The sequence below is a fragment of the Pan paniscus genome, chromosome 2 (assembly GCF_029289425.2).
Source record: "Pan paniscus chromosome 2, NHGRI_mPanPan1-v2.0_pri, whole genome shotgun sequence".
Taxonomy (NCBI): domain Eukaryota; kingdom Metazoa; phylum Chordata; class Mammalia; order Primates; family Hominidae; genus Pan; species Pan paniscus.
The window spans coordinates 170,612,023-170,637,465 of record NC_085926.1 but is presented as its reverse complement, the minus strand read 5'-3'; the positions used below and the strand labels follow the sequence as shown (position 1 = coordinate 170,637,465).

Genomic DNA, 25,443 nt, shown 5'->3' with positions numbered 1-25,443 from the left:
ATACAATCAAGGGAAGTGCAGCATGCCACATGCAATGAGTTACTTTGACCTACCATATTAATAACACTTTTTATTAATTTTTCATCCGATTTTCCAGGACAACTTTCTTTTATCTTTATAACAGGGACTTCCATTATTTTAATAGTCTGTGGAAAAGAGACTTAAGTATGAGGTTAAGAAAGCTATGAAACTATTTACACACTGATGGAAGAAAAATTGCATTACAAAAAAAACTAAAACCTAAAACTCCGTACCTTTAAGGCTTTTATAAGTTCTTCTTGTTTTGCAGCTTCTTGAACCAATATCACTCTTGTTTCAATCTGAGGCATCTCTTCTGTTAAAATTTAAAATGTTTCAATATGTTTATCATGTATTAACATCACAATCAGTAGGTCCTTATCGCTCTTTTGGCTATATCTGGTATGTATTACATCTTTGAGGGAATCATAACTTTCTCTAAATTTAATAGGACTCAACTCCCAACTTATTACAAAAATATCTGGCTATATATCACTTTAGAGAAAGAGAAACCATATTGTAGCAGGGTATACAAACATCAGCATTCCTCCTAGCCAGAGAATGCGCTATCTTACATAGTCATCCTCCTCAACGGTGCATATAATTTTAGGAAAAACCCATTTATAAAGTGGTAAAGGAAAAAGTAGCTTTCACCTAACCAGTCATGACTGTATAACTTCTAGCTAACAATGCTGTAGCTAGACCGCCCTCACATACAGAAAAAGGAATATCCAAATTAAGATGCCTCCCTTTTCAAAGCTGCAAAGCATACAAATAACCCAAATAATAATCAGAAAAATGACATAGTGTAAAAGGATTCTGTAAACAAATATTTACTTAATACCTGTGCTCTAGCATTACAGTTGGTATTAAAATTAAATCTTAAGAAAGTCACTAATAAGTTTAGAATTAAAATAGAAATTGTTTTAAAGCAGGTAACAGGTTTACCTTCTACATATGAAGTAGATCCAATAAGTAAGTTTTCCTTAGAAATCTCAGTAACTTTAGAATCAAAAATGGAAGAGTCTGCCAAGCTAGTCCTCCCAGTAGTGGATGTTAATACACTATTTTCAGCCATGATTTGTATTCTTCTAAATCAGCTGAAAAAATAAAATTTGAATAAAAATACATAAACATGATCATTGGGCAAAAGTAAGTATTAGAGGCTCTTTTTACCTAGAATTTATAAAAAGTATTATTACCCATTTTTTTAATGAACCAAAGAAAGACACTGACCTTCTCTGAGCCTCAGTTTCTTTTTCTGTAAAATAAACATACTAATACCTGACTCAGAGGAATATAATAAAAATAATGTATCAAAAGCACATAGAACATTACTAGACATACAACAAACACTCAACTGTAGTCATAAATATTATTCTACCTCCCTTCTCCACACCTTTGCCCTCAACCAATTTCTCTTCCTATATTCAATTATAACACCACCATAACACACCTCCCACAAAAATCCTAGCCAAAAATCTGAGCTCTATCCTAATTTTTTCCTCTCCCACATTTCCCTCCCCAAAATTCCTATCAATCCCACCTCAAGTATCTCTGGAATCTGGCCCCCCTTCTCTATACGCTCAATGACACAATGGTCACTTGGTCTAATAAACCAGCTCCACACAACTTTACCATCAGTTTCCTTAGAAATCACTCTCCACATGGTTTTCAGGAATATGCACCTAAATACAAATGTGACCATATCACTTCCCTGCTTAACAACTTCCATGAGTACTCCTTATATGTCCAAGTCCAAATTCACCACCAAGTTCACAATTTGGTCCCCGCCTAACTATTCACCCTCACCATCTGTAACTACCCCAGTCCCTATACAATCTATGCAACAGCAACAATGAATTTCTCAGCTATTTTTCAGGCACAAATCATAATTTACATCACATCTATTTGCATTTAGTGCTCGACTCTCCACCTATCTTGTCTTCCAACCCCCAATCCATCACTCTTGACTCATCCTCTGTGGATGTCTCTAAACCTCTCCGGTATAATTGGGCTGGTCCCTTGTCAGTATTTTCATAATTCTTTAAAAACACCTCTCCCCTAAAAGGTTTGACAAAACAATTATGCATGGGTGAGTGCCAATATAACTCTGGACTATGAAAGAAAATCCTTTTTTAAGTTTTCCAGGACTTAAGAAGAGTTTAAAAGCTAGACAGGGAATAAAAGGTTTAACAAGTTTTCATCAGGGTGGGTTGGGGGTTCACAACTGAAATCCCAGCACTTTCGGAGGCCAAGGCAGGAGGATCACTTGAGGGCAGGACTTCAACACCAGACTGGGCAACATAGCAAGACCCCATCTCTACAAAAAATTTAAAAATTAGCCAGGTGTGGGTGGCAGGTGCCTATAGTAGCTACTCAAGAGGCTGAGGTGGGTGAATCACTTGAATCCAGGAGTTTGAGGTTGTAGTGAGCTGTGATCCCACCACTGCACTCCAGTCTAGGTGACAGAGCAAGACCCTGTCTCTCTAAAAAAATTTTTTTAGAGATTTTTTTATCAATTTTCAATAAGTCAACTTTACTGAGAGTAAATTTCTAAAATATTAGGCAAATATACAGAGGACCCACCTTTAACGAGAGCTACATGTCAGACTTTCCCCTTTCCTACTTCTTCAGATTAATAAAATATACAAATACCTTCCTCCAGAGTCTTAGCAAAGTAACAGTTTAAACTGTATGCTGTTATGTGACACTTCAAAATCAGGCAACTCAGCTTCCTGTCTCAGCCCTGCACATAGTCAGTTAAACCTCAGTTTCCACATTGGTGGAACACACATAGTACTACAACTCAAATCTAGTTAAGATGAAAACTGAATAGATGTCTTAAAGTGAACAACAAACAACTATTCTCATGTAATATTCACAATATGGATATTTCTTATGGCTTTACCATACATCCATGTCAATCATTATTCTAAGGCTCTCCAAAGGAGCGGTCCAATAGTTGTAAAAGCCTTAATTTAGAATCAATGATAAATTCTATCCAACCCTATTATTTTAAGTCTTCTACACTCAACCATTTCCAATGAAAAGGCATTAAAGTGGCTTTCATTCAAAGTCCCCTTAAAAGAATGTTTAAAAAAAAAAAAGTCAGGAGATGAGCTAACCTGCTTTAAGGACTGGAAGAGGGAAATCAAAAATACCATTTGAAAGGCCGGGCGCGGTGGCTCACACTTGTAATCCTAGCACTTTGGGAGGCCAAGGCGGGCGGATCACGAGGTCAGGAGTTCGAGACCAGCCTGGCCAACACAGTGAAACCCCGTTTCTACTAAAAATACAAAAATTAGCTGGGCGTGGTGGCAGGCACCTGTAATCCCAGCTACTCAGGAGGCTGAGGCAGGAGAATCGCTTGAACCCGGGAGGCAGAGGTTGCAGTGAGCCAAGATCATGCCATTGCACTCTAGTCTAGGTAACAAGAGGTAGACTCCGTCTAAAAAAAAAAAAAAAAAAAACTTTTTGAAAATATTTACATTTTTCTCCTATGCCTCCCTCTTTAAGAGGGAGCACAGCAAATGATCAAAAGCAGATGATTAATAAAAGGGAGGGAGCATAGCAGATGATCGAAAGCAGATGATTAATAATTAAAATTGCCCCCGATGATACTGTATATGATCAATTTATTGCCAAAACAGCTTCAAAATTTATAGAGAAAAAGAGATGCACTACGGTAACTTGATGACATAACTAACATCCAACAGTCTGATTAGAAATGGAAATATATTAATCACTTTTTTTCAAATTACTGTATTCCAGAAGCCTTTAAAATAAGCACAATAGGATCAGTGTTCATAAACCTACACAGCTTCTCACCCAAGAACAGACCCAAGGAGCTTCTTTATCCCAGAGATAAAATTTGCCATGTAAACAAACATTCAAGTTTCCTTTTACTTAAATACTTTTCAGGCAATCATCTTCCAAGGTGAAGGACTAAAATGCAATCCTAGATATAATGGTGGTGTTATTAACAATAACATTACTATTAACAACTGACATTTACTTAACGCTTAATACGTGGCAGACATTGTCCTAAACCTTTTAATCTCTGCAGTAATCCTAAGAGGCAGGTACTATTATTATTTTCAATGTATGGATGAAGAAACGTAGGAACAGAGAGGTTAAGAAACTTCCCCTAAGTCAAACTGTTAGTAAGGGGTAAAAGAGGTATTCAAAGCCCGGCTGAATCCAGAGGCTGCGCCTTTAACCACTAAGCCAGACACATCTGTGCCGGGTGGCTGGGGAGGACAAGGGGCGGATGGCCTGGATTTATCTTGCAAAAACGAAAAATTAAACTTCCCGCAAAGAAGCCAGAATGAATCCTAGAATAAAACCACGGCGCACTCTGAGATAAGCCCCCAAAGTCTGCAAGTGCCGGCCCCCAAAGCCACAGGGCTGCGCGGCTTGCCAAAATCCCTTTCCCAACTCTCTCCCTTCACCCACACTCTTCTGTCCAAAAGAGCCAACAGGTGAGGGCGAAGATGCCCAGCAATACTGGGGGCTTCGGTCTCCCACTCCGCGTCAGGGCCCGGCTGCTGGGGGTGGGGTGCGGCGAGGGAGTTCCCGGAGCCGGGAAGCCTGAGCTGGGGCGCTCCGGAATTCGCGGTCACTAGGGGCGGGGACGTCGACCGCAGGCAAAAGAGCCCTTGGCTCTGGAGCCGCTCGCCCACTTGCACCTCTCTCACTCACACAGAGTCCTTACCACTCTCAAAAAAGCCCTAGGAGTTCCACCTCTTCAAACGCCGACTCCTCTCACAAATACCGCCATTCCAGGCCGGTGGCCGCCACAACCGATTCAAAAACTAAGCTGCTCTCTCTAAGAGCCATGCCGATTGGCGCGTGATGTCAACCTCTTTCCCATAGGCAGGAGTCTCCAGAGGGGCGGTGATTGGTCGACGCTCTCCACCTCCCGGCAGGCGCCGCTTGATTGGTTGTGCGTGTGTTTCAAATAAGCCCAACGGCTCGGGCGTCGGGACGTCAGGAGTTTGCAGAGAAGTGCCCGGATGTGGCCAGGAGGCGGCGGTGGTGGCTCCTGAGGTCTTAAAGGAGTAGCAGGTGTTTCTGTGACTACCGCATATTTACTCAGTAAACATCCTACTTCCTGAGGAAAGTTTGGGTGGATTCTCCTCGGCCCCACCCAGCTTTTTTTTTTTTTTTAAACGATACCAAATCTTTTAAGCTTAAATCAGTGCCGCCAGAGATAAATGTTTCCCTGCTGCTTGCTGTGAGCTGTAGGATTTTCCTATCGGGATGCTGTCTGCTTTAGGAATGTATTTAAATTTGAGTTAAGGGATTTTGACTTTGATGGTTGTATTGGCGTGTGGCAGAGCCAAGGACCGGTCCTAGAACTCGGACTCCCCAGGTGGACTTCAAATCAGCAGCCGCTTATTTAAATGCTATTATTTAAAGCACTGCGCTCCCATCTAGGGAGTATCGCGGGTTAGAATCAATTCTTAGAAATTAGAAAAATTCTCGGATTTTTTAAAAGATAAGCTTGCATTTGATAAAAATATGCCACGAGATTCTAGAATTTTTGGAGCCAAATTGCTTCGTCGTTGCCCTCCTCCGCCCACTAAGAACTTGTACTTTCCCCTAAAGTCTAGTCAAGAATGTATCAAGTTTTTCCTGTGATTAGCGTTGCTATTATGAAAATAATTTATTTCTTTATTTTCTAAATATGATACCATATAACACAATCTCTTAAGAAAAATACACCCCCACCAGGTGGGGTTTCCATAGTTCCCACCTGAAGGCTAATATAAATAGAAGAAGAAAGGGGAATCAGATGCCAGAACCTAAATACCAATAAGAAGAGGCAAACGTGTACTTTGGGATGGAACACTTGTGAGCATCTCAAGCAGGTCGTGGGGACTTAACAATTTTTTCTAATTTTGTCAGGCAATCTTAGAATGCCTGAAAAGTTTATAATGCTGTCCACAAAATGAATGAAGCAATCTGGTAATTATTGGTTTCCCTGCTTGTCAGTATTTAAGTCTGACCTTCATTAAAATGCTGTGATAACTGTTACGGCAGAAGAAAAGAAAAACAGTAATTGAAATTTCCATTTGGAATGTGCTTGCGTATTTGGAAGTTGGGTGTGCCCAGCATTCCAAAAATGTTCATCACTGAAAACATATTAAGCTATTGTGGGAAGCAGCCCTACTTCCTTTGTGCACCGCTTTCTGCTCAACAGACTTTCCAAAGCTAATGATTAACTGTGTATGGTATCATTGCCATGAATTTTAAGCTTCCCTAACAAAAGCTATAGTTGATTTCTTTTAAGGGTTGTGGGGCAGTTAGATTAACAAATAAACGGGTAATACAGTCTTTTTCAATCTCTTAGGTCTTCATTTACTCAGCAAATATTTACTAATTTTAAGACAGCCATTGTGCTTGTTGGGGTTATAAAGATGAATAAGGCATAGAAAACTGCCTGTCTAGACCACACAATCTGGTGAGGGAAATTAGCAGATAAACAGATAATTACAGTATAAGGGAGAGAAGAAAGAGAATGAACATACTGATAGTTTACTATGCACTTTATACCTTATTTAATCCTTAAAACAACCCACAAGTAGGTATCATAGTCCCATGATACCATGAAACTATAGGAAAGGTTTAAGTAACTTACCCAATGTCTCCTAATAAATATTTTAGCCCGCATTAGAACCCAGAAATAATAAATGAGTGTAAATAAAGTCTAGTATAGATCTGTCTGCAGGCTCAAAGAAAGCAATGTGGAGAGGAGTATTTCAGATAATCGTGTGCATAGGTGATCATATGCCACTTAATTGCACCTAGCAGAGGGCTGGTGTCTGGCAAAGTAAAACATGATCCCTAATCTTCAGGTCTTTTCAAAAAGCTAGTACTGCAAAGGCAAATGTTACACATTGCTCTCTAATAAACACAGGAATCTTCACATATAGGTACCAAATAAATATTTCGAGAGTGAATGAGCTAGATCCAAGTTCATTCATAATGTTTGAGAGACTGGATGTCCTGATTAACTTAATCATAGTTTATTCATTTAATAACTATTAAGCACCCATTAGGTACTATGCTAGCACTGAGAATATAGATGTGACAAGACAAATATGGACCTTGTTCTCATGGCACTTCTAGCAGATAGCTGTATTTGCGGTGAAAATTTATTGTATGCATAGGTTTTCACAGAATTCAAATACCTACAAAACAATGATACAAGTAACTTAGTCTTCCTGAGTCAGAAGCTGTTTCAAGTGCTATAGTGTTTCAAGATCAGCATTATGAAAAATTTTTAAATACTATATACGGCATAGGCAATTGAACTGAATGGCATATTAACCTTGAACTTTTTTAAAAACATAAATTCTTAATATTAGCTTGTTTACATGCACTTTAGGCTCTCATAAAAGCTCAATATATATAGGAGACAGTAAACAGTTTGGTGTGGCTGGATCATAATATACATGAAGAGGACAGTGGAAGACAACTGACATATGCTAGGTTAGGCTAGGTGTGGGGGCTCATGCCTATAATTCCAGCACTTTGGGAGACTAAGGCAGGAGGATCCCTTGAAGCCGGGAGTTCAAGACCAGCCTAGGTAGTGACTGCACTCCATCCTGGGCGATAGAGCAAGACCGCCCCCCCCCCCCCACCATCCAGCCCCCATCTCAAAAAAAAATAAATGCTGGCCAGGTGCGTTGGCTCATGCCTGTAATCCCAGCACTTTGGAAGGCCCAGGTGGGTGGATCACGAGGTCAGGAGATCGAGACTCATCCTGGCTAACATGGTGAAATCCTGTCTCTACTAAAAATACAAAAAAATTAGCCGGGCGTGGTGGCACGCGTCTGTAGTCCCAGCTACTCGGGAGGCCGAGGCAGGAGAATGGCGTGAACCCGGGAGGCGGAGCTTGCAGTGAGCAGAGATTGCGCCGCTGCACTCCAGCTTAGGCGACAGAGCGAGACTTCATCTCAAAAAATAAAGAATAAAAAGTAAAATAAATGCCATGTTAGAAGGAGCTTGGGAAGAGCTCCACTGTCATGACAGAGTTTAAACTTGATGCTGAAAGCACTGAAGATCAATTAAAAACCTTGAAGCAAGGAAATTATATGGTCTGTGTTATTTTTTTAAAGTAGCGATCAGGACCGGACGCAGTGGCTGACATCTGTAATCCCAGCACTTTGGGAGCCCAAGACGGGCGGATCACCTGAGGTCAGGAGTTCAAGACCACCCTGGCCAATATGGTGAAACCCCGTCTCTAAGAAAACTACAAAAGTTAGCCAGGCGTGGTGGTGCGCACCTGTAGGCCCAGCTACTCCAGAGGCTGAGGCAGGAGAATCACTTCAACCCAGGAGGCGGAGCTTGCAGTGAGCCGAGATCACGCCACTGCACTCCAGCCTGGGCAACAGAGCGAGACTCCGTCTCAAAAAAAAAAAAAAAAAAAAAAATTAGCAATCTGGGAACACAACACAACTTCATTTGAAATAGAAGAATGAAATAGAAGAAAGACCAGTGAGAATACGGTTGAATTCAAACTCATAGGAAATGATAGTCTGAACTCAGATAGAAAAGATGGGTTGGAGAGATAAGGAATAGGAAAAATTACTGGGACTTTGATTAAATATAGAGGATGAGAGTGGAATCAAAATATGTAAAAATTACTACATCCATATAAATTTCTGATAAATAGCAGTATCATTAAATAAATAGAACAGTTTCCAAATTCAGAAGACTAGTTCTCTGCCTTTCTTCCTTTGATGAACCAGCCAATTAGATTCACAGTTCCTTGAATTTTTGAATCCCAAAACCTCAATCAACACTTATTTTGATGGACAATATCCTAAATGTTTTACACTCAATTGCTGTAGCTCTGAAATGTTAACTTCAAACATTCCATTCTGATTACAAAATTTTCTTCCCATCTTTTAATCTCTTTCACACATGAATCAAGGATGTTTAGCCTTCAGTTCCCCCTAACGATAGCACCCCTTTCTAACCCATGGTCATTAATTCAGCTGCTGAAAGACCACCACTCTCACTGTCTTACTTCTCTTCCTGCCTCTCTGATGTTTCCTTCTCGGTTTCCTTTGCTTAGATATTATTGTTCCCCAAAGTATTATTCTCAGGCAACCCCCTTTCCCTAGGTGAACTCATTCATTCCCAGGGATTTAAGTTATACGCATATGCTTCCACGTCTCTCTTTCTTGCCAGACCTTGTTGAAACCCACTCTATAATGCCAGTTTACCAATTTTTTCTGCTCCTGTGACCCACAATCTTATCAAACTCTTTGTGTGCTAAAGTGAATTCTTCTTTTCCCCAGCTCTCCATCCTTTATCTCCTCTGCCTCCTGTATTTCTCTCCTGATTAGTAGAATCCCCATTCACTCTGACTCCCAAGTTGGATCTCTCAAAGTCATCTTCCTGTTCCCTTCCTCCTCTCGGTCTCCCTGCACCACCAACCCCAACACCATTCTCCCAATTTGACCTGAAAAACATTTCTAGAAGCTGAATCTTCCCCCTTCAGTCCACTGCCCGAGTTTAGGCCTTCATTATCTCTCATCCAAACTATGACAAGGACAGCCTTCTAGTTGGTCTTTTGGGAACTAATCACTCTCTCTACTTCCAGTCATCAGTCACAGAATTATCTTCATTTAGAAAACTAAATATGACTATGTATCCCCCTCCTTAAAAACAAAACTAAACCAAAAGACATGGTTTCTTCACTGCTCACAGAATAAAGTCCAGTATAAGATGGACTTCCCAAGATGACTGTAACCTAATTTTCTATCACCCTCATCCCTACCACATATGCACCCTGTGTTCAGCCATACTGAACTTTTCGTCAGTCCACAAACATTCCAGGCGATTTCATAAATCCCTACCTTTGAATATTCTTTTCCACCTGCCCTGCCTCCCTCTGTCTGCATGAAAATTCCTATTCATTCAGGACCCCACTCGAGCATCACCTCAGTGAAGCCTTCTTTGACTATCCCATGGAGAGTAAGCTGCTTCTTCTGATTTGTATGAGCTTAATACTGTTTATACCTCAGTATGGCTCCTGTCACCTTGTATTGGAAATATTGGTTAACATGGCTGTCTCCTCTATTAAAATATGAGCTACTCAAGAATAGGGAAAAGAACCATATCCTTTCCATCTTTGTATCCTGGCACTTGTGCTCTCAAAAAATATCTATGGAGGCTGGGCACCGTGGCTCACCCCTGTAATCCCAGTACTTTGGGGGCTGAGGTGGGCGGATCATTTGAGCTCAGGAGTTTGAGACCAGCCTGCGGCAACATGGAGAAACCCCATCACTACCAAAACTACAAAAAATTAGCTGGGCACAGTGATGCACTTCTGTGGTCCCAGCTGCTCAGAGTAGGGGGATGGGGTGGGAAGATCTCTTGAGCCCCGGAGGCGGAGGTTGCAGGGAGCTGAGATCAAGCCACTACACTCTAGCCTGGGCAGCAGAGCACAACCCCATCTCAAAAAAAAAAAAAAAAAATTGCAAAAAAAAAATTATGGAAAAGAGGAAAGAAGGGAAAATAACCAGATTTTTTAGTAGTTTGATTTCTGTCCATATCTTATTTCATGTCAGAGGCTGGCTGGGGTTTCTGCATCTTTTTTTTCCATCGGTAAATTAGCAGCCATGAATACTCCTTCTCTACTTGTTACTGTTGCTTTATCAATTGTTCATGATGTCAAAATAGGTCAGTAAGTTCACATTGATTTATTACTGCCTATTTCTACTTATTAACTTGGTTACGGTTTTGTGTATAAATTGGAATAAATTATCTGCATACTAAATATTAGAACGTGCTTTCTAACCCTATGTGTTTCTCTTACTCTCTTTGTTTTTTTTGAGGTGAGATGGAGTTTGCTCTGTCACTCAAGCTAGAGGGCAGTGGCACCATTATAGCTCACTGCAGTCTCGAACTCTTGGGAACTCCTGGGCTTAAGCAATCCTCCCACCTCAACCTCCCGAGTAGCTGGGACTATAGGTGTGTGCCACCATACCCACCTAATTTTTTTTTTTTTTAATTTCAAGAGATGGTGTCTCGCTGTTTGGCCCACACTAGTCTTGAACTTCTGGGCTCAAGCAATCCTCCCACGTCAGCCTCCTGAGTCACTGGAATTACAAGGTATAAGCCATCACACCTGGCTAACCCTATGTTTCCTAAAAATATGTGATAACTCTTTCCCCATGATTATGGGGTATCTTAGCCCATTTCATTGCTATAAAGGGATACCTAGCTGGCCATACTGGCATGTGCCTGTAATCTCAGCTACTCAGGAGGCTGAAGTGGGAGGATCACTTGAGCCCAGGAGTTCAAGGCTGCAGTGAGCCATGATTGCACCACTGCACTCCAGCCTAGGTGACAGAGTGAGATCCCACTCTAAAACAATGTTTTTTTTAAGATGGAGTCTCACTCTGTCATCCAGGCTGGAGTGCAGTGGTGTGATCTTGACTCACTGCAAACTCCATTTGCCGGGTTTAAGTGATTCTCTTGTCTCAGCCTTCCTAGTAGCTAAGATTACAGGCACATGCCACCACTCCTGGCTAATGTTTGTATTTTTAGTAGAGACAGTGTTTTACCATGTTGCCCAGGCTGGTCTCGAACTCCTGACCTCAAGTGATCTCCCCACCTCAGCCTCCCAAGGTGCTGGGATTACAGGCGTGAGCCACCATTCCTGGCCTCATGGCTCATGGTTCTGCAGGCTGTACACAGTGCCAGCCTCTGCTTCTGGTGAGGCCTTTGGAAGCCTCCACGCATGGTGGAAATGGAAGGGGAGCTGTTTTGTGCAGAGGCATCACATGGTGACAGAGGAGGCAAGAGTGAGAGGATGGAGGTGCCAGAGGCCATACTCTCATTTTTAGAAACAAGGTCTCACTCTGTTGTTCAGACTGGAATGCTAATCATAGCTCACTGTAACCTCAAACTCCGGGCTCACCTGCCTCAGAGTCCTGAGTAGCTGGGACTACAAGCATGAGCCACCACACCTGGCTTGGACTCTTATAAACAACCAATTCTTGCAGGAACTAACAGAGCTAGAACTCATTCATTACTCCCAGAACAGCACCAAGCCATTCATGGGAGATCTCCTCCATAACTCAAACACCTCCCATTAGTGCCACCTCTAACACTGGAGATCGATTCAACATGAGGTTTGGCGTGTCAAATATCCAAAGTATAACAGGGGGTAATATTCAAGGAATGTGGCTTAAAATAACGTGAGCTAATGTTTCTCTCTTAAATCCCCATAGCTTAATTGCTGAAACCTGATTTCTTCCAAGTCAGTTTTCTAAGATTGCTTATGCAAATTGCCTCAAAGTAGCTACCAACACTGTTTACTTCTCTCTGTGCAGACATGAACTGAAGAGCTTCCCACTCCTAGTCTCTTAGCCTGAACAGCTCCCCACTACTTCTTCGTTTCCCTGGTTTTTTGTCTTAGCCAGCCCCTTCTGCAGTGCAACTACCAGGTACAGACACTTTGACTCACACGCTGTCATTCCCAAGTGGGCCTCTTCTCCTTGGGCCACCATCACTTTGCAGAGATTTCACACCTTGGGGTCCCCGAACACTTCTCTACAATAGGCTTCCCCTGTCTGCTTGAGAGGCTCTATAGCTTTAGAATAGGGAACTCGACTCCCTGGGTTTCAGACCCGGCTTTTCCATTTCCTAGCCATGTGACCTTAAGCAAGTTATTTTACATCCCTATACCTCAGTTTGGTCTTCTGTAAAAGGATATGATAGTACTTATCTCAAAGTATTGTTATGAGAATTGAAGGAATTAATATAGATAATTGAAACATTTTAGCACATAGTAAATATTCAATAGATGTTAGCTGTTAATAGTACCATTATTTCCGCTACTATTATGGTTGCTGCTACTCTTACTACTATGTTATCTCAGCTGACCTGTAATTGCCTGATGGAAATGGTGGCTCTCTATGCTGCCTTCCCACCCCTGACCACAGGAGCAATGGCACCTGTGCTGCTGTTCCTCTTTCCCCACCCTACCCTATCCACAACACCTGCCCCCACAACACCAAGGCTGCCGCAGGAAAGACCACCATCGAATTCTTTTTTTTTTTTTTTTTTTTTTTTTTTTTGAGATGGAGTCTCACTCTGTCACCCAGGCTGGAGTGCAGTGGCAAGATCTCGGCTCACTGCAACCTCTGCCTCCCAGGTTCAAGAGATTCTCCTGCCTCAGCCTCCTGAGTAGCTGGGACTACAGGCACCTGCCACCACGCCCAGCTAATTTTTTTTTTTTTTTTGTATTTTTAGTAGAGATGGGATTTCACCATGTTGGCAAGGGTGATTTCAAACAGCTGACCTTGTGATCCGCCCGCCTCGGGCTCCCAAAGTGCTGGGATAACAGGCATGAGCCACCGCACCTGACCCACCATTGAATTCTTTTCTCACCAGGAGGCACAGTTCCTTCTTCTATACCAAATCTAATAGTCCTCTTTTTTTTTTTTTTTCAATTCAGACATTCTTACTAAACCCTCTTCTTTGTCAGGGAAACCTTGCTGCACCTAAGCTGTCTCCTCCTGTCTGGAAGATGTGGACTGCTTGCTGTGGCCCTTGGCCAGTCTTCTGTGCCCTTCCAACAGAGATCCTAGCCAAGATTCCTTATGTTAAATGTTAGCCTCTCCTCCAGGTCCCTTCGCTGGAAGTATTATAATTATTGAATTCATATGTCAAAGGGACAAAACCTGTTTAAAGCTTGTATAGGATATATACAATGAACTTGTCATTGTGATCAACTATATATCAACTATAGGCTGGGCGCGGTGGCTCACGCCTGTAATCCCAGCACTTTGGGAGGCCGAGGCGGGCGGGTCATGAGGTCAGGAGATCGAGACCATCATGGCTAACACAGTGAAACCCCGTCTCTACTAAAAATACAAAAAAAAAATAGTCGGGCATGGTGGCACACGCCTGTAGTCCCAGCTACTCGGGAGGCTGAGGCAGGAGAATGGCGTGAACCTGGGAGGCGGAGCTTGCAGTGAGCTGAGATCGCGCCACTGCACTCCAGCCTGGGTGACAAAGCGAGACTCTGTCTCAAAAAAAAAAAAAAATATATATATATATCTCAACTATAAAAAAATATGTAATATACAATACCTAAGATGCTGAATGAACATGTTTTAGCCACAAAATAGTAAAGGAATTGAAGTACTTAGTATATTGAAGAATATGATGTATTTACCCCCATGCAACACAATAATTTTTGATGTGGAGGATGGAACTTCTTGTGGAGGAGCAGCTTCCCCATCTGCATCTCCAACTGGATTCACTGACATTCTGGACCATCCTTCGGGATCCCCATCTCACCCTTGTTCCTCTTCCAGTTTACTCTTTCCTCTGTATTCATATTTCCTTTCCTCTCTCCCCTCTCCCCCCCATATCCATCTTTCTTTTTTTCATCTATACTCCCTCAGGGAAGCAGAGAATGGCCAGTTTAGGAAAGTTAGTATTTGTTATGGTGTATCTACTCCCCCCCACCAACCTCGTTCACAAATGTGAACACTGCCAGTACAATCATTCATCAAATCAGAGTAAAGCTTTCTCACACCCTTATAGTTTGTTCTAGTCTACTAATGAGAACTGGTATATTTGAAAAATTATTAATTTTCTTACCAAGATGATCTAGGCAACAATTATTGTGGTGGGCTTTGTTTTTATTACCTAAAGTTACAACAAAATATAATTTATAGATTTTACTTCCAAATATGAAATGTTATATAATCAAGCAGTAACACTGTTTTATGGTAAATTTAAATCTTTCATCATAGGATTAAATGTTTTACTTTACCTAAATATTAACATCGTAATGTCACCTAGATCTCATGTAATTGTTTTTCTCCTTGTATATTGCCATCCCTACCCTCCAACACATTCATTAAGTACATAGCTGTACATAATGCCACACTAGGTACCACTACAAAGATTCAGTCCCCCACAAGAATTTATTATTTAAGATTATTATTTCAAAAGTTTTAGTGAATGATCATGGAGTTCTGTCCTTTTTTGGAATTATTAACATTTTCCAATTAAAATGTCATATTTCCAAGTTGGTTGTAATATGGCATCTTCTAACCTGTCATCTGTGCCTATAAAATAAGCTTTAGAAAGTATAATCACAGTGAGCCAGAAGAAGCTATTCTGCACACTTCAATAGTCCGTAAATTAGTATAGGAATTGTTGCTTTATTCATCTGAAACATTAGGCTATAAATCACTTGACACAGATTTGCAAGACTCTACAAATTTAGCACTTAAAGTTTCATTTGGAAGAATAGAATTAGCTTTCTATGAAGGAGCAAGAGGTTTCCAAATATGACAAAGCTATTATTTCAAATTATGTAATTGAATTAGTAAAATTTCAGATACAGGAGGGAAAAAAATCTCAGCTCCTTAGCTTCATTCTTTATTTAACAGATGAATTTTACCAAGGCCAGCAACATAGAGGTTACACTCCTTTGCCAAGGTCAGGTAACTAGTTATTGACAAAACCAAGATCAAAAGTTTTATTTCCATTAGTCTAGTCTTCTTGTTATAGATATTTATATTTTATATTGTACATATAAAAGTACCGATATCTTTATTCATAATACATATATGTTTTGCCTTTAAAATAATTAAGATGCTTTCAGTTCTATAAGAGCCTTTTTGGTCTTATTCACCAATGTATCTCCGTATCTCCAGCACTTAGCAACACAGCACATTCCTGACAGATAGTAGTCTCAAAATTTGTTCCAAGAATAGCATTGTAACTGATGTCCAATAATTAATACTGCCTTCATCTGATCCATTCTCTAGCCTGCATTCAGAGTAACATTATGCAAGTCTAAACAGATTATGTCATCACCTCCTTAAAACACTTCAATCCTACTAGGCCTGCATGGTCTGACCTCTATCTGCTTCTCCAACGTCATCTTATACCATGTTTACTTCCTTTCTCTTAGGTCTAACTATACCTGCCTTCCTTCTAAGCAGTTTTTGCACCTGCTCTTCTCTCTACCTATCCTTCTAATCCCCATTCCTTTAACCTAGAGTAGGCAACTACTACTTATCTTTTAGTGCATGCTCACTTCCAACTCCTTGAAAGGTCTTTTCTAACTACCCACCTTATCACAACCCTCACTCACACCCCCCAGCACCATGAGTATCTCTTTTGTGGTACTTGATGTAATTACTAGATTAATGTTTGTCTCTTTCACTATCTAAGCCACATGAAAGTAAGGACAATGTCTTTTTGTTAACTATTTTGTCCACAGTGCCTGACAGATACGAGGCACTCAGATATTGCTGAAATAACAAGGGAATGAATTAATATATAAATAATTTTATTCTCCTTATAATATCAGTGGTGCTTTTTCCAAAGATAATAAAGTTTCAATTATTTTTACTTTTATCTAATCCATTATTTATGACAAATTTTCCTGTTGTTTCTTACTAGGTATGATGGATGAAGTGGCATATTTCCAAATTAATAAATTTACATCTTTAATTGACATTTGAGTATATCATCTAAGAATGACATGATTTTTGTACCATAGCCAGCCCAGCTATGAATGGAAGAGGGTTAATGCTAATGCTACTCAACTAATTCAATTAAGACTTGCCAGTGTTTATGAACATAGGCAATTATCCATATCAAAAATTCCATTTTCTTACAACCTATGCTTTCATAAATTATACATAAGTCTACATCTGTAAATGGCCTCTTCCACACCATCAAGTAACTTTCAAACATGTGAGGTATCCCAAAGTGATAATGTCAGCCAGTTTAATTATGACAATAACTCCATCTTTGTAGAATAGTATTTTCTATGACAATAATTTGAATACCATGATTTACTTGGCAATAAAATTGTTACAGTTCAAATGAATTGAAAAATGGAGTTGCTAATGCAGTTGAAATAAAAATAGAACCTAGGCCATCAAAAAATGGTGGATATTTGACCTGGATTGTATGCCCACTTCAAAATACATGAAAGGCAAATTGATAGAATTAAATGGAGAAATAGATAATTTCACAATCATACCTGGAGATTTTAAGACCTTTTTTCTTTTCTTTTTCTTTTTTTTTTTTTTTTTTTTGAGATGGAGTCTTGCTCTGTTGCCCAGGCTGGAGTGCAATGGTGTGAGCTCAGCTCACTGCAACTTCTGCCTCCCAGGTTCAAGCGCTTCTCCTCCCTCAGCCTCCCGAGCAGCTGGGATTAGAGGCATGCACCATCAAACCTGGCTAATTTTTGTATTTTTAGTAGAGACAGGGTTTCACCATGTTGGCCAGGCTGGTCTCGAACTCCTGACCTCATGATCTACCCACCTCAGCCTCCCAAAGTGCTGGGATTACAGGAGTGAGCCACCACACCTGGCAGAACTGTTTTTCATTACCTGATAGAAAAGCTAAATAAAATCAGTAATGAGAAAGATAACCTGAACAACCTATTAACCACCCACCTAGCAATTGCAGAATATGTATTTTTTTCAGGGACATATAGTATGTGTTTTAAGGGTAAACCATACTCTGGACCATGAAAGATGTCTCAAATTTTAAAAACTGAAATCATACAGAGTATGTTGTCTAACCACATTGAAACTAAATTAGAAATGAATAATAGATACCTAAGAAACCTCCAAATATTGAGAAATTGAACAACCCATTTATAAAAGCCATGGGTAAAAGAAGAAATCACTAGAAAACATATCTAGGTGAATAATAAAAAATAAAACATTAAAATTGAGGGGTACAGCTAAAGCAGTACTTAGAGGAACATTTTTTAGCTTCAAATGGTTATATGAAAATTTAAAAAGAAACAAATCTAGAATGAATAACCTAAGGTTCCACCTTAAGGAGATACGAAAACAATAGCAAAGAAAACCTAAAATGAATAACAGCAAGAAAAGGGAAGAAACCAATGGGACAGAAAAGAGACAAACAATGAGAAAATTAAGAAAACCAAAAGTTAGTCTTTGAAAAGATCAACAAAACTTATAATCCTCAAGTTAAATTGGTCAAGGAGCTCCAGCACAGTGACTCACACCCATAGTCCTAGGTCATTGGGAGGCTGAGGTGGGAGAATTGCTCGAATCCAGGAGGTCGAAGCTGCAGTGAGCCATGTTCATGCCACTGCACTCCATCCTGAGTGACAAAAGAGAGACCATGATTCTTTAAAAAAAAAAAAAAAAAAAAAAAAAATTGGTCAAGGAAAAAGAAGGAACAGAAATGAATAATATTAGCTGAAAAGTGGGGTTGTCACCACAGATTCTACAGAATTTTTTTTAAGAGACTAGGTCTCCCTCTGTTGCCCAGGCTAAAGTGTTATGGTGTACTTATAGCTCACTGTAGCCATGAACTCTGGGGCTCGAACAATCCTCCTGCCTCAGCCTCCTGAGTTGCTGGGACTACAGGGGCAACAATCTCTGTGTGTTTTTTTGTTTGTTTGTTTTTTGTTTTTTTTTTCGAGAATCTCCCTATGTTGCCCAGGCTGGAGTGCAGTGATGTGATCTCAGCTCACTACAACCTCCGCTTCCCAGGCTCAAGTGATTCTCCTGCCTCGGCCTCCCAAGTAGCTGGGATTACATGTACCCGCCACCATGCCCAGCTAATGTTTGTGTTTTTAGTAAAGACGGAGTTTCACTATGTTGGCCAGGTTGGTCTCAAACTCCTAACCTCAGGTGACACGCCCACCTCAGCCTCCCAGTGTGCTGGGATTAGAAGCGTGACCCACCACACCCGGCCTAATTGTTTTACTTTTGAAGACATGGCATCTCCCTTGTTTTTTTTTTTTTTTTTTTTTTTTTTTTTTTTTTTTTTGAGACACTGTCTTGCTCTGTCTCCCAGGCTTGAGTGCAGTGGCGCAATCTCGGCTCACTGCAAGCTCCGCCTCCCAGATTCAAGCGATTCTCCCTTCTCAGCCTCCCAAGTAGCTGGGACTACAGGTGCCCGCCACCATGCCTGGCTAATTTTTTGTATTTTTAGTAGAGACAGGGTTTCACCGTGTTAGCCAGGATGGTGTTAGCCAGGATGGTCTTGATCTCCTGACCTCGTGATCTGCCCGCCTCGGCATCCCAAAGTGCTGGGATTACAGGCGTGAGCCACCGTGCCAAGGGCGTCTCGCTTTCTTGCCCGGGCTAGTCTCAAACTCCTGGGCCCAGTAGATCCTCTCACTGCAGCCTCTCAAAGTGCTGGGAATACAGGTGTGAGCCACTGTGCGCGGCCCAGATTCCACAGATATTAAAAAGATAATAAGAGTGTTATGCCAACAAATTGTCAACTTAGATAAAGTGAACACTCTTTGAAAGATATACCCAAAAGTTTCACAAAAATAAACAGAAAAACCGAATAGCTCTATACCTGTTATTAAAATGGAGTTAATTAACCTCACACACACACAAAAAAACAGATTTAATAGGGAACTCTATCAAATATTTAAGAAATATTTAACACTATCTTTATATGAACTAATTCAGAAAATAAAAGAGAAGCGACCATTTGTTTTATGAGCTTTGTGATACCCCAGTACAAAATCCTGAGAAAAGAACACTACAGAGAAAGAGATAAACACCACACCAATATCCCTTTTGAAGGTAGATGAAACATAAAAGTTAACAAGGCTGGGCGGAGTGGCTCACGCCTGTAATCCCAGCACTTTGGGAAGCCAAGGCAGGTGGATCATCTGAGGTCGGGAGTTCGAGACCAGCCTGACCAACATGGAGAAAACCCCGTCTCTACTAAAAATACAAAGTTAGCCAGGCATGGTGGCGTATGCCTGTAATCCCAGCTACTCGGGAGGTTGAGGCAGGAGAATCGCTTGAACCCGGGAGGCGGAGGTTGCGGTGAGCTGAGATTGTGCCATTGCACTCCAGCGTGGGCAACAAGAGTGAAACTCCGTCTCAAAAAAATAAATAAATAAATAAAATTAAAATAAATAACTAAATAGAAAAGTTAACAAAATACTTGTGGATCAAATTCAGCAATATATTAAAAAGATCGTCCATTATGATCAAATAGGGTTTATTCCATTCAAAATATAATAAATGTAACACACTGTATTAACAGAGTAAGGAGAAAAAGACCTTGTGATCATTTCAATAGATGTGTAAAAATGATGTAATAAAAATAAACACCCTGTGGAGACTAAAAAGATCAGTGGTTGCCCGGGGTTAGGAGAGAGGAAGGGAAGAATAGGTGGAACACAGAGGATTTTTAGGGCAGTGAAACTGTTCTGCATGAAACTGTAATGGTGCGTGCCCTTATAAGTCTGTGCAAACCAATAGACTGTGTAATACCAACAATGAACCCTAATGTAAATTATGGATTTTAGGTAATAATCATGTGTCAATGTTGCATTTCATTGTAATATATGTACCACTCTTTTAGGGGATGTTGATAATGGTGAACTTATGCACGTGGTGGGGGCAGGCAGGAAGTATATGGGAAATCTCTGTACTTTCTGCCCAATATTGCTGTGAACCTGAAATTGCTCTAAAAAATCATCTATTCGGCCGGGCGCGGTGGCTCAAGCCTGTAATCCCAGCACTTTGGGAGGCCGAGGCAGGTGGATCACGAGGTCAGGAGATCGAGACCATCCTGGCTAACACCGTGAAACCCCGTCTCTACTAAAAATACAAAAAATTAGCCTGGCGTGGTGGCGGGCGCCTGTAGTCCCAGATACTCAGGAGGCTCAAGCAGGAGAATGGCGTGAACCCGGGAGGCGGATGTTGCAGTGAGCCGAGATCGCGCCACTGCCCTCTAGCCTGGGCGACAGAGCGAGACTCCGTCTCAAAAAAAAAAAAAAAAATCATCTATTCAAAAACAAGTAAACATTCATGATAAAAATTCTCAACAAGCTAGAAATATGAGAATTTTCTCAATATGTCTTCTATGAAAAAACACTGCCAAGATTACATTTAATAGCAAAATATTTAATGAAAAAGTCGAAAATGTCCATTATCACTACCTCCATTCAACATCTTATTGAAGGTCCTATTCATTGCAATAAAGAATGAAAAACAAAGAAAAGGCCTAAAGATCAGAAGGAAACAAGGAAAACTGCTTTAATTTGCAGATGATCTAACCAATTCATAGAAAATTCTAAGGAATCTACAAAACTACCCATAGAAATATTTAATTGAGTTTAATAAGGTTACAGAATGCAAAATTAAAATACAAAAATCAATGATTTTTTAAAATATAGCAATCATCAATCGAAAAATGAAATTAGGTAACAACTTCATTTATAATTCATCAAAAAATATAATATGGCCGGGCACTGTGGCTCATGCCTGTAATCCCAGCATTTTGGGAGGCCAAGGTGGGAATTGGGAGTATCACTTGAGCCCAGGAGTTCGAGACTAGCCTGGGCAACATGGTGAAACCTTGTCTCAACAACAACAACAACAACAATAAAAACAAACATTAGTGGGAGTGGTGGCTCACTGTTGTAATCCCAGCTACTAGAGAGGCTGAGGTGGGAGGATCACTTCAACCCAGGAAGTTGAGGCTTCAGTGAGCTGTGATCACACCACTGCACTCCAGCCTGAGTGACAGAGCGAGACCCTATCTCAAAAATGAAAAACAAAACCATAATATACTTAGGAATTAATTTAACAAATGACATGCTAACCCTCTACACTGAAAACTAGAAAACATTACTGGGATAAATTAAAGACCTGAAAAATTGGAGAGATATACCATGTTCAAGGATTGTAAAGCTCAATATTGTTAAAATATCAAACACAAATTGGAAGATAGAATAAATCCCAATCAGGATCCCAACAGACTTTTTGTAGAAATTGACAAGATGACTTTAAAATTTGTTGAAAAGCAAAGGACCTAGAATAGCCAAAGTAATCTTGAAATAGAATAAAGAGGACTTCCATTACCTGACTTCAAGACTTAACCTAAAGCTACACTAGTCAAGATAGTGTTGTACTAGCATAAGGATCAACAAATCGATAAATAAAACAAACAGAATGTCTGAAGACTGCTACCCTTATACAGCCTTCTGACTTCTTATAAAGGCACCAAAGCAATCCAGTGGGGGAAAGGAGAGTCTTTTTGACAAATGGCATGGAAAGAAATAAATATTCACAAAGAATGAATCTCAACTCTTATCTCACACCATACATACAGATGACGACTTTGAGATAGATTATAGACCTAAACATGAAAGCTAAATTGTAAAGGTTTTGGAAGAAAAATAGGAAAATATCTCTATGACTTGAGTCTTGGCAAAGATTTCTTAGACAAGTCACAGAAAGCAATAACCATGAAAGAAAAAACTGATAAATTAGACCTCATCATAATTTCAAACAAAGAAACCACTAAGAAAATAAATTATGCAGTCCACAGACTGTAAAAAGAATTTACAAAACATATAGGTATGCATATGTTTTACACACACACATATACATCTTCAACATATATCTAGGAGATATAAATCTAGATATATAGTTATAGATATTTATGGGATATAGATCATATAGAAAATGATGTATATAGATATACATGTGTATCTCTGCCTAGATTTCTTATACCCCAATAACAAAAAGCTAATAAACAATGGATAAAAGTTTTGAATAGATGCTTCATGACCGAATATAAACTATGGCCAATAAGCACCTGAAAACATGTTCAAAGTCATTAGTCATCAGCAATATGCAAATTAACACTAAAATGAGATAGCACTATACACACTCTAGAATGGATAAAATTAAAGAGACTATTGTTCTTAATTTAGAAAAATTAAAAAATATTTGGTGAGGACGTGGAAAAATCAGAACCTTCATACATTGTGGGCAGATAGAAAATGCTACAACCTCTTGGGGAACAGATCTGGCATACACCTGTCCTACAACCTTGACACTTACCCTAGAGAAACCAATACATGTATCTATGAAAAGACATATGAGAGTATTTACAGCAGTTTTAAAACTGCAAAAAACAAGCAAACAAGGTATGATTTGCCAAGCACCAGAGGGGCACAGAAAGGCAGATAAATTCCATATTTTGGACAATAGGAGTGAGTTAGTGGAAAACTAAAATTGTCATGATTCTAAAAGTGTTTAACCTTTACTCTAGAGAGAATGAACAAATGGGTACCTTATGAAATAATTTGTAGGGTTATGTAAGGATTGTATGAAATAGTGTTGATTAGAACAGTGCTTAGAACAGTGCCTGACACCTAGAAAGCACTCAATAAATGCTCTTGCTATGATCACTTACTTGGCAAATATTTATTAGGTACTTCTAAGCCAGGGACTATGTTAATCACTGGGGATAAAATGACAAAACAAACTGATGTAGCCTGATCTAGACAATTTAATTCCAATCATGCTGCTTTCTTTTCTGTACAACTGGAGTGCACAAGGCAATACCATAGAGCATGATACCATTCATGACAGAGAGGCAATTCTGTGTTAATATGTATGACAAAGAAAATGTTCCCCAATGCATACTAATATGAAGGTTGTGATGCTTAATATAGTCACAGATGTTATCAGGAAAAAAAAAAACTAATGCTTTATCTCTCATTATTTTTACCTTCTCTTTCACACATAATTGAACTTATTTTTTAGAGGCTATTAAAATATTAATCTATTTTCTCCTTCATTAAGTGTAATTTCCTTTACTTTTTTATCAACATTTTGCATGCTTCCTTTCTTTTGAAGATCAAATGAAGCTGCTATGTATGAGTTAAGATGTTATCAATATTTTCAAATTACATTGTTTCATTTTTCCTAATTAAAATCCTTTTTGTTGTTGTCGTATTTTTTTTTCATGAATGTGACTGATCAAGCAATTGGTATGTATTAAATCACTGCTCCTCACCAGGTGCAGTGGCTCACACTGATAATCCCAGTACTTCAGGAGGCCAAGGCAGGAGGATGGCTTAAAGCCAAGAGTTTGAGACCAGCTAGGCAACACAAGACCCTCTCCCTACAAAAAAAAAAAAAAAAAAATCACCACACTGAGAACCCCAAAGTGAAATTAAAAGCCAAGAATGTGTTATCATGTACCCAACTGTTAGTAGTAAATACCTCTGAACACCATTTCTATATTGCTTCATTTTTTAAAATTGTGAACATGGATTACTTTTATAATATAAAACTTGGAAAAGCAAAACAGCCCAAATCGTGCCATTTTCTTTATTAAGCCTTTGACTTCCTCTTGGAGACCAGTGACATATATTCAAGAACCTTTCCATGAATTTTGAAGGTCTTTCACTAACTCTTCCCCCAGCAGAATGAGCAAACATATTTTAATGCTGTGAAAATAAGGAACATAAGTTGAAAGAACCATTTCCTTTAAAAAGTCTTGGAATACTTTAAGGTAGAGACCACAATGCTTATCTGAAATTTCAAAATAATACTAATCATCATCTACACATAAACTTTACAAATAATTGTGAAAATCTCAAAGAAAAAGCTTTGAGGGTACAGTCTATTAGTCTATTCCATTATCTCGTTAGGGTTGTAATGAAAATACTATTTTATTAATACTATCTTAGGTCTCTAGAGAAAAATCAAATTTATGTGTAACAAGATTATCACAGGGAAAATAGTTTTATGTAAAACAGACTTTGAACTATCCTTGAGCAAGCTCTGGCTTGATTTCTTGAGTGCACTTTAAAATTTCTCAAGACACAAAAAATTACATATTATTGTGGCACAATTCCTCTTATTGAATCAGGAAAAGGTGACTTAGGCTTTGGCTTTGTTTCCTAGGCCATAGAAATGAAGGGCTAGGTTCTAGTTGGCCATCTTTGACTTAAGACACATTACTGGGCTTTGCCTCCACCTGCTTCACCTGGTGGTCCTTTTTATATTTCCTCCCATGGGGACAGGTACTGCCAAGTATGAGGCATCCCATGGTGCTCGCCCGCCCTTCCTTCTTTTCTTTTCTTTTCTTTTCTTTCTTTCTTTCTCTTTCTTTCTTTTTTTTGAAACTGAGTTTAACCCTTGTCGCCCAGGCTGGAGTGTAATGTGTGATCTCGGCTCACTGCAACCTCTGCCTCCCAGGTTCAAATGATTCTCCTGCCTCAGCCTCCCGAGTAGCCTGGATTACAGGTGCCCACCACCATGCCCAGCTAATTATTGTATTTTTAGCAGAGACAGGATTTCATCATGTTGGCCAGGCTTGTCTCCTGACCTCAGGTGATCCACCTGCCTTGGCCTCCCAAAGTCTGGGATTACAGGCGTGAGCCACCGTGCCCAGCCATCTCTCCCTTTCTCATAGGCCCTGAATAGGTTAGGCTGAGTCAAAGTGTGCAGGGCTCCACCACATTTATAAAGGATGAAAATCTGCTTCACAAAACTGGGTCCAATAAAACCTCATTTTCTGTAGTTTTCTAATGTTTACCTATATGGGCTACTCATCAGGATCAGTGGGAAATTTAACCCATCTCAG

At 39.8% G+C, this 25,443-nt stretch overlaps 1 protein-coding gene across 7 annotated transcripts in view; it reads right to left on the bottom strand.

The window, feature by feature from the left end:
• The window catches only part of ECT2 (epithelial cell transforming 2), a 74,207-nt gene extending 65,773 nt beyond the window's left edge, over nucleotides 1-8,434 (bottom strand). For 2 of the 7 annotated variants that reach the window (XM_055110683.1, XM_003831945.3), the window contains exons 1-4: nucleotides 4,736-8,434; nucleotides 3,147-3,469; nucleotides 967-1,118; nucleotides 255-334 (exon numbers count right to left, since the gene is read on the bottom strand). In XM_055110683.1, the coding sequence (XP_054966658.1) occupies nucleotides 255-334; nucleotides 967-1,096 (210 nt within the window). In that variant the 5' untranslated portion in view covers nucleotides 1,097-1,118; nucleotides 3,147-3,469; nucleotides 4,736-8,434. Of the gene's footprint in view, nucleotides 1-53; nucleotides 147-254; nucleotides 335-966; nucleotides 1,119-3,146; nucleotides 3,470-4,735 lie in introns of all 7 variants that reach the window. The other 5 variants (XM_008957313.4, XM_003831944.3, XM_008957316.3 and 2 more) reach the window with 3 other exon arrangements.
• Nucleotides 8,435-25,443: the final 17,009 nt, after the last annotated feature.